The sequence below is a fragment of the Mytilus galloprovincialis genome, chromosome 8 (genome assembly GCF_965363235.1).
Source record: "Mytilus galloprovincialis chromosome 8, xbMytGall1.hap1.1, whole genome shotgun sequence".
NCBI classification, from domain to species: Eukaryota; Metazoa; Mollusca; class Bivalvia; order Mytilida; family Mytilidae; genus Mytilus; species Mytilus galloprovincialis.
This window is the reverse complement of record NC_134845.1, coordinates 54,999,295-55,008,514: the sequence shown is the minus strand read 5'-3', so window position 1 is coordinate 55,008,514 and position 9,220 is coordinate 54,999,295. Positions and strand designations below refer to the sequence as shown.

Sequence of the window (9,220 nt, the reverse complement as noted above, 5' to 3'; positions counted from 1 at the left end):
TTCGTAAAAAAACTGGATACATGTAGCACATACAAAAATGAATTTAGCACAGTAAATCAAACTTCCACAATTAATCTTTGTAAAGAAATTTTGTATGAGTTTTGACCAATTTATGATACCTATATCTCTTGTGAAAAGTTTTTCAATACATCAAATGAAAACATTGCGTTTATAAAAATCCGAAACTTAAATAGTATAAGGCGCATATCGATTCAACTGAGAAATGCGCTCCATAAGAAGCAGCCACCAGAATATCTTGCTCAAGGAAAGGAAAAGTAACAATAGGAAAGGAAAGATCATCTCGTTTATAATACACTTTGAAATGGATGCATGTAGAAATGTACAATTTTTATAGCAAGATTAAAAAGGAACTGCTAAAGTTTGATTTAATAAGAACTAGTTTAGTGGATCAACATCATCAGTATTGGATTGTTAACGGGAAATTTGATAAATGGAAACAACATCAAATCAACTTCAAACTTATGCAGTGCGCGTTTAAAAATTGCTTAGCGTTCCTCTGGCGTGCAACTAACGTATACCGACTTTGTCAATTTTCTCTGTACGTTTGGTGCACGCCGGTCTATACGCCAATGTGTGACGCCGACATTATGAAGACGAAACGCGCGTCTGGCGTACAAAAAAATAATCCTGGTATCTTTGATAACTATTACCTGTGCATTTTTTTTTAAATTTGTGCTCTGAATGGGTACCCCATATACTTTGTCTTTGTGTGTCTATTTCTTTATAGTTTCATTCAATTTTATCTTACGAAATAGCAATGAGAAGTTAGTTCGTCCATGTCAAATGTCAGACTAACTAACTCCACCTTGGATAAGAACACTTTTGGAATCAATGTGTGATATAGAGTAAGAAAATAAAGATTTGGAATCTAGGGCAAAAAAAGGGCAGTGATATTGTTGGCTTTTTCCAAACTACCTCTACCCTTTTTTTTTGGGGGGGGGGGGATATGCGTCATTTTTATCAAATTGGGAAATTTATAATAAACCATGAATTTGACTGGAACTTCAATTTGCAGACCCCCTTTTAAGAGATGAATCCTCATTTGAAATCAGACCCCTTATTGTCAGCGATGATACATAAATAGACCCTCAAATCTGCAAATATAGTCATTTTGGGCATGAAAAATGTTTAAATGAGTGTTTATCAGTTTGTTTTCATGCACAATTACTAGTGAGAGTCAGACTGCACTGGTTGGGGAAAAAGTTGTCTTTTGGGGAATAATAATTATTTTAAGTCATTTTTTTCAAATTGGGATTCTTCTCCAGGGGGAAATTAAAGCCTTTATTCTCCGGTAATTTAAGGCAAACAATATCACCGAAAGGATTTTTTTTGGGGGGGGGGCAGTGTAAAAAATAGGAAGTTGGAATTGGGAAATAAGCAACCCGTTTCATCCCCTCTTGGATTATGTTGTGCAGAGTACAATGTGTGTTTTTCTTGTTTAAATTTTTGTTAAGCAATTAAGAATTAAAAGATCATTTATAGAAAAACTAGTTTGTTTTTTTCGAAATTAGCACATTTTCAAGTTTTCAATTTAATATTTGTTCTGTATTTTAATACGATTTCAGGCAAGGTTGATAGGTTATGTATATATTACTTTTATTATCATTGTATTATTATTTTACGGGGGTCATGGTTAAGTTAGCCTTATAATATACTATGTCTCGTAAGATGTAAAATAATCTGTCCAGCATTTTACTATTTGTCTAAATCGATTCGATGGTGCTTATAAATGATTTTATTCATTATGAATGAATGATAGATGAAGATAAATTAATTTTCATCACATCACCATTAGTATTTTTTCTTTTCTTTTCTATCGTTAAATGAATTTTTTTTTAAATATTTCATTTTTTTTTTCATTGTGTATGTATTTTTTATGTTCACATATGCCTTAAAATCAAAGAGTATACATTTATGCATTTCTTCGATAGATAATTATAATTCAATTTCATCCTCTTATTTACAAATAAAATTGACACCAGACAGCCAGCACGAGTCTCAGTCACGATAGTGTGTAATGAAAATCTCTCACGCACAAAAAATGTTATTATTAGAAAGAAAAAAAAATGTACCCTTAAAATAAAAAAATAAATACTTAAAATTATTTTAACAGTTTTGCCTACAAAGAAAGGGGGAAACTCTGATAATCTTGTAATTAGCGCCAATTTGTGTTAATCGCCTGTCTAAAAACAGCGAGTGATCATGACTGTCAAATAGTTAGTAATGATAATTTCATATTTTTGACAAATTATCCGATTTATTTTTACCTGGCATTCCATATTTCATACGTAATCTGGTAATTGAATTCCTTCCATTCATACCTGAGTGGGGCTAGTAAGGGGATTGCGCAAAACAAAATTACTAAATAATTTAAATTACAATCTTAATAATTGTAAATTCTTTAAATTCAGACAAAGCTATTCCATAAATTTATTATTATATAACATTTTTGTAATTTTTCGTGCAATTTTGCTGAAGTTTGAAAAATTCTATCTAACCTGTTTCCTTGGGGCGTAAAGCATCGACTTTTCAATCAAGTTAAAGGAGGCGTGGTTTATTCGTGACGTAGCGAGCATTACGCACCGTTTGTTATGTTTGGAAGAAACATGGAAGTACACTAGAAGAACAATTTTCATTTTGATTGAAATTAGGATTTTATTAATTTTAACTTAATGTGAAAATGAAACAATAAGGAAAAGGATTTATACAAATAATTAACTTCTTTATCATTCCGATAATTGTATCGTTTCAAAAGTGTGATACGTGAAAACTCAGGTAGCATGTTTGAACACAGGTGAGTGTTAGACAAAAATCACCTTTGTCAACAATCGGAGGTCGGAGCTGTGTATTATAGTTCTCAAAATGTGTACATTTCGCATTATAGGCTTACTACTAACAAACAGTAATAATTGTTAATTTGGAAAATGTGTCGTTTCGAGAGGAATTACATTACATGAAAACAAATACATGGAATACACGTGAAATGCGAAACATAATTTAGCATTGTGAGTACAAATTAGTGGAGAAAATTGATCAAAAAGAGGTTCTCAGGGAAAACATTATTTTTTGAAGCATGGCTTTAATAACGATATTCCATGCAACATGGAGAGAATTATTGACAACATTTTTAGTTATTTTACAAATATTGTCTGTGACTTCACAAGTGCCGGACCCTGGTGGGACACCAGAAATTACAACTGAAAATTATAATATTTCTGAAGAATTAAAAATAGATTCGTTTGTAGGAACTTTACCAATTAAATCAGGATATCTATATCATATTCAAGACCAACAAAATTTATTTAAATTAAATGAAAATACAGGTAGGATTACAACAAATATTGTCATAGACAGAGAAAAACTCAAGCAAAACACGATAAGTTTTTTCGTAACTGGCTCATCATCATCAAATACTCAGCAGCACCCCATCAATGTTAGGGTTACGATTTTAGACAAAAATGACAATTCGCCTACTTTTCCGCAACAAACAACATCGATTAGATTTTACGAAAATATACAAGGTGCTCAAGTGCCGCTTACAACAGCCTCTGACAATGATTTTGGAGAGAACGGTAGAGTTTCAAACTATGCAATTATTTCAAGAGATGACGACAATAAGTTTGATGTTCTTTACGATCCTGATCAGTATGGTGAGGTATTAATTGTTAGAAACGTAGAAAAATTAAACCGAGAGGAACGATCTGTTTATCAGCTTAACGTTTCAGTGCAGGATCACGGAACACCTCCAAAATTTGGGTATTTACAAATTTCGATAAATGTAGATGATGTTAATGACAACCCACCAATATTTGATCAAAGTCAGTATAAGGCAACTATAAATGAAAGCGCCCCAATTGGTACACTAGTCATTCACGCTGCAGCGTCAGATGATGATATTGGAGTTAACAGTGACATAACTTACTCATTGTTGGATGACTCAAATCAATTTGAAATTGACCCTAAAACAGGAGAGATCCGAACAACCAAAACACCATTGTATTGTTATCAACGTTGTGATCGATCTGCTGGAGACTTAGAATGTGAACCCTATAGCTGTATTATAACCATTACAACTACAGATGGTGGCAGTCCTTCATTGTCAGGTAGAGCCTATGTATCTGTGAAAATTGTTGACGAAAACAACCATGCACCCACTATCTCAATAAAGCACTACCCAGATGCATCAAAACCTCATTCTACCGTCAGTGAAAATGAAAGTACACCAAACATTGTTGCCTTAGTAACAGTGACAGATGCTGATCCTGGAACAACAATTTCATCATTGTCAATTATATCCGGAAACGAAAAGGGACATTTTAAAATAATGTCAACACCCAACTTAAAGTATAGTTCTGTACAACTCATTGGAGTTCCTGATAGAGAGCGAATTAGTGTTTACAACTTAACAATTGAAGCCACAGACTCTGGAATTCCTCAAAAGTCTTCTTATGCATATTTGATAATCTATGTTATCGATATAAATGATCACGTTCCATGGTTTACCAAACTTGAATACAGGATAACGCTTGGTGAAACTTTACCCGTCGGTAGCTTTGTGGAAAGCTTAACAGCACATGATGAAGACTCAGGTCAAAATGCTGACTTGACCTATTCTGTTGTTACTGGCAATGAACGTGGATGGTTTAAATTAGACGAAAAGACCGGACTTCTAACAATAAAGGCAAAACTACATTATGAAATTGCTTCAGGTATTGTAATGAATGTATCAGTTCATGATGGTGGACCCAGTCCATTTTACAATTTTACACGTGTCATTATAAACATTTTAGACGAAAACGATCAGGCACCAACTTTCTCAAGTTCAAGTTTCAACATTACACTGGATGAGAACAAAGCAGCTGGATTTGAAATTCTAATGGCAACTGCAACTGATGTTGACACTGGGGTTAATGGGACAGTATTATATCACTTGCACAGCGATGTCCAACTCAGATATCCAAGTACGTTTAGCATAGATACGAACAGTGGTAAACTTACAACTCTGAAGATGTTAGACAGAGAGGTCAAGTCATTTTATGAGATCAAAATCATAGCCAAAGACCAAGGACCACAACCTTTGTCCTCTACTGCAACAATAAATTTAAGAATTGCTGATCAGAATGACGAAAAGCCATCTTTTTATCCAGAAAAGTATTTTGTGAATTTTGATGAAAATCAACCAAGTGGTTCATTGGTTGTTCAAGTGACTGCTTTTGACAGAGACTATGGATCTAATGCTAAGATTACGTACAGTTTCGTATCAAATGATTCTGCATTTGCTATTAACCCAGACACTGGTATTATTACAACAACACGAGTACTTAGGAGAAATGTTCAAAGTAAGTACACACTACAAGTATTGGCAGTAGATCCTGATCCTTCGCACGTATCAAATGTTGGCAACGTTGAAATAGCCGTTTTCAATTCAATTGACATTGTGCCTGTTTTTCAAAATCTGCCATACAAGTTTAATGTCGATGAGGATTCTGGTACCGTATCAAATCCAACAACAAAAACAGTTGGCTCTGTCAGAGCAGTTGTGAATGGTAAAACTGTCCGATATGCCATTGTAAATGGTGACACTGAAAAAATATTCAATATTGGACAGACAACAGGAGTCATAACTGCAGTGAAAAGAGTAGACCGGGAAATCAAATCTGAATATATTCTGACAATTGTTGCCTACACGGACAGTCGTAGCACAGAAGTTGGTGTACATGTATCTATAAATGATGTTAATGACCATGCACCGAAATTTGAACTCATCAACAGTGAAGTTTTTATTGCGGAAAATTTACCGGAAGGAAATGAAGTATATCTTGCATCTGCAGTTGACCTAGATGCTGATATGAATTCTGTCATTTCTTACTCTATAAATGACCCATCCTTTTCAAATTTATTTGAAATCAACAGAAATACAGGAATGATCATTCTAGCGAAATCTATCCAGAAACTGAACTTGGTGCAGAGATCTTTCCAGGTTACAATTACGGCAACTGATGGTGGATCTCAGCAACTTTCGTCATCACAGCAAATCACATTAGTCATCAAAGATGTTAATGATCATTCCCCGGTATTTTCACACACAAGTTATGCATATTCATTATACGAAACCACTTCAGTAAACGAACAATTCTTGGTACTGCAAGCCGCTGATAGTGACTTTGGTGAAAATGCCAAAATAACATACAACATTACTCGAGGGAATGGTGATTCATCATTTGGAATTTTCCCCAGTGGTGCGCTATATGTTGCTAAACAACTAGACCGTGAAACGAGGGACCACTATCAACTGACTGTTGTTGCTACAGACAATGGTGCCGATCGGCGGAGTTCTGCTGTCAATGTCACAATAAACGTTTTGGACAACAATGACAACAAGCCTTTGTTTGTAAACACAACTTACTCAATGACAATCAAGGAAAATAGCCCAGCACACAGTGTTATTGGTTCAGTGAGTGCCACAGATGAAGACATCGGCAGGAATGCTGAAATTTCGTATTTCTTAGTGACTGGTCATGACAAATTTACGATGGACGTACAAACAGGTGAAATCAGAAGCTTGAAAGTTTTCGATAGAGAGAGCTTGATTGAAGACACTGGAAAAGATTCTTATACTATTGAGATTATGGCTACCGACAATGGAATCACAAAACTAAATGACAAAGCTACAGTTGAAATTCGTATCCTTGACGAGAATGATAACCCACCTATCTTTGCCAACAATATCTACAGACCGAAAGTGAAAGAAAATTCAGCAAAGTATTCGCCTGTTGTGAAGGTGACTGCAACTGACTTGGACAGTGGAGAAAATCAGGCATTGACATACTCAATATTATCTGGAAATGAGGATGGACAGTTTGAAATAAATTCAGGAAGTGGACAGATTTCATTAGTTGGATTTGTGGACCGTGAGTCACAAGATAGTTATTTATTAAACATTTTGGCTACGGATTCTGGATCCGTAAGAAAAAATAGCGCAACTTGCACTGTTTCTATTACAATTTTAGATGTTAATGACAATTCACCACTTTTTGCACAGTCTGTGTATGAAGTTGTCTTGTCCGAATATACAGTTGTTGGAGATGAAATTATTCAGTTTGTTGCCACGGATACTGATCTTGGAATAAATGCTCAAATAACCTATTCTCTAACTGGAGGTGCTGGAACATTTGTCATAGATGCTAATACTGGGAAATTGTACTTGGATAAAGGATTAGATTATGAAACAAAACGTGAATATAAACTAAATGTATCTGCCTCCGACAAAGGAACACCAAAGGTTCTGCCAACATATGCTAGTCTAACAGTCAAAGTTAATGATGAAAATGACAATGTACCAACTTTCATAAATACGCCAAACGTGGCCTCGATTACGGAAAATGCAAATTCCTTTCAGTCCATCATGAAAGTAACAGCCCAGGATATTGACTCTGGTCTCAATGGGTCTGTGACCTATAGCATCATCAACCAGGAACCAGTTACAAACATGTTTTCTATAGATGCAGAGCAAGGAAAAATTTCATTTTCTGGTTCCGATTTGGACAGGGAAAAGGTCTCTACATATAGTTTGACTGTTGATGCATCAGACAAAGGTGTTGACATCACAAAGAGAAAATCGGCTGAAAAGACTATCATTATTAATGTCATTGATGAAAACGATAATGCACCTGTTTTCTTATCAACAAATGCTGTCACAGTAACATACCCAACAAGTATTGGACAGTTTGCAACAATTAAGGCTGAGGACCCTGATGAAGGGAACAATGGTAGAGTTGTCTACACTTTGCTCACTCAAAATTCATATTTTAATCTTGACATTACATCTGGAGCATTGTCTGTTACATCTTCGTTACCAGCCTCACCGGGAACGTATACATTACGAGTGAAAGCGTCGGATAATGGAATGACACCAAAATCAAAGGAAATGGATGTAAGAGTTATTCTTGTGCCATCATCAGGAGTTGGACCACGGTTTGAAACCTTTTCGTATTCACTTCAAATTCCGGAGAATCAAAATATTGGAAAATCAATTAATCGCATTTACACCAGTCCGTATGCAAATGAGAAATTTTATATTACTGGAATAAGTACTAAAGGAAAAACCGGACAATTGTTTCAAATTGATGAAAATTCGGGAATATTTAGTGCCGCCATGCAATTAGACAGAGAGATTCATGGGAGTAATGTTAACGTTACTGTGTGCGCTGTACAGAGTTCCCAGAGCAGTCCAAGAGCTAGCTGCACTGTGGTAAGTTTTAAGCTTATATTTGTTTCATTTGAGAAAAGGATAATTCTGTGTTTGGTATGAAAATGATGAATTGGGTGCATTTATTTTGAATAATTTAAAAAAAAAAAGCAGATTGAATTAAGTGCATTTGAATACTTATTTTATAATGAAAATCAAATTTTATAACGTTGAATTTAAGTTTTTAACATGCTTTTAAATTTGATCGAATCACTTGAAACACAGGCATGTAACATGTATTTGAATTCTTTATTTGTTTTGACTTGCAAAAATTGTAGCAGTGGCATTTAAATTTAATTGATGTCAAGGATGCCCCAATTAGATATTTGAGAATTATACTTATATATATATACATGTATACATGTACATATGAATATATGCATGTGCTCAGCAACCAAGAAAATCCATGTGGGCACTGTTTAATTATACATGTAATTAGGTATAGATTTTTTACTTGGTTCATTTATAAAAATGTCACACAAATGTCCTGATAAGTTTTACTATCATTGAATACATATGTGTACATGTATGCTCATGTTTATAGAGTTAACAAAATTATTGATCAATTCTATTGAGATTTTTTTTTTAAACTAAAAAGAATTGAAGAAGGAAATAAACCTTTTAAAAATAAGACAGGGATTAGATGTATCCAACATTTTGTAGAAATGTGATTACATTATAATAACCATGTTAACACATGACATGATTAATAAAAGTTAGGAATGAAAAAAAGGAAAGTATTTGAAACTTTTGCAACACAAATTTGGTATTGGGTTAAAAAATTGGAACATTATATTAGCTTTAGAACATGTAGAATACAAGCTGTTTTGATTGGCCTAAATGTCTGCTTTTGTTGTCAAGTTGCTGTCTCTTATAGTGAAGATAATCAGGATAGGGTTTACAAGATTAGAGATAAATGGACCAAGCATACAGAAAAATTAGTAAAAAAAA

The 9,220-nt window shown here is 34.2% G+C and overlaps 1 protein-coding gene across 1 annotated transcript in view; it reads left to right on the top strand.

Annotated features, from left to right (window-relative positions):
• Window positions 1-2,614: 2,614 nt before the first annotated feature.
• Window positions 2,615-9,220, top strand: part of LOC143042230 (cadherin-related tumor suppressor-like) — an 83,673-nt gene continuing 77,067 nt past the window's right edge. Inside the window, exon 1 of the mRNA XM_076214490.1 lies at window positions 2,615-8,272. Within this exon, the coding sequence (XP_076070605.1) occupies window positions 3,095-8,272 (5,178 nt within the window). The 5' untranslated portion in view covers window positions 2,615-3,094. The remainder of the gene's footprint in view (window positions 8,273-9,220) is intronic.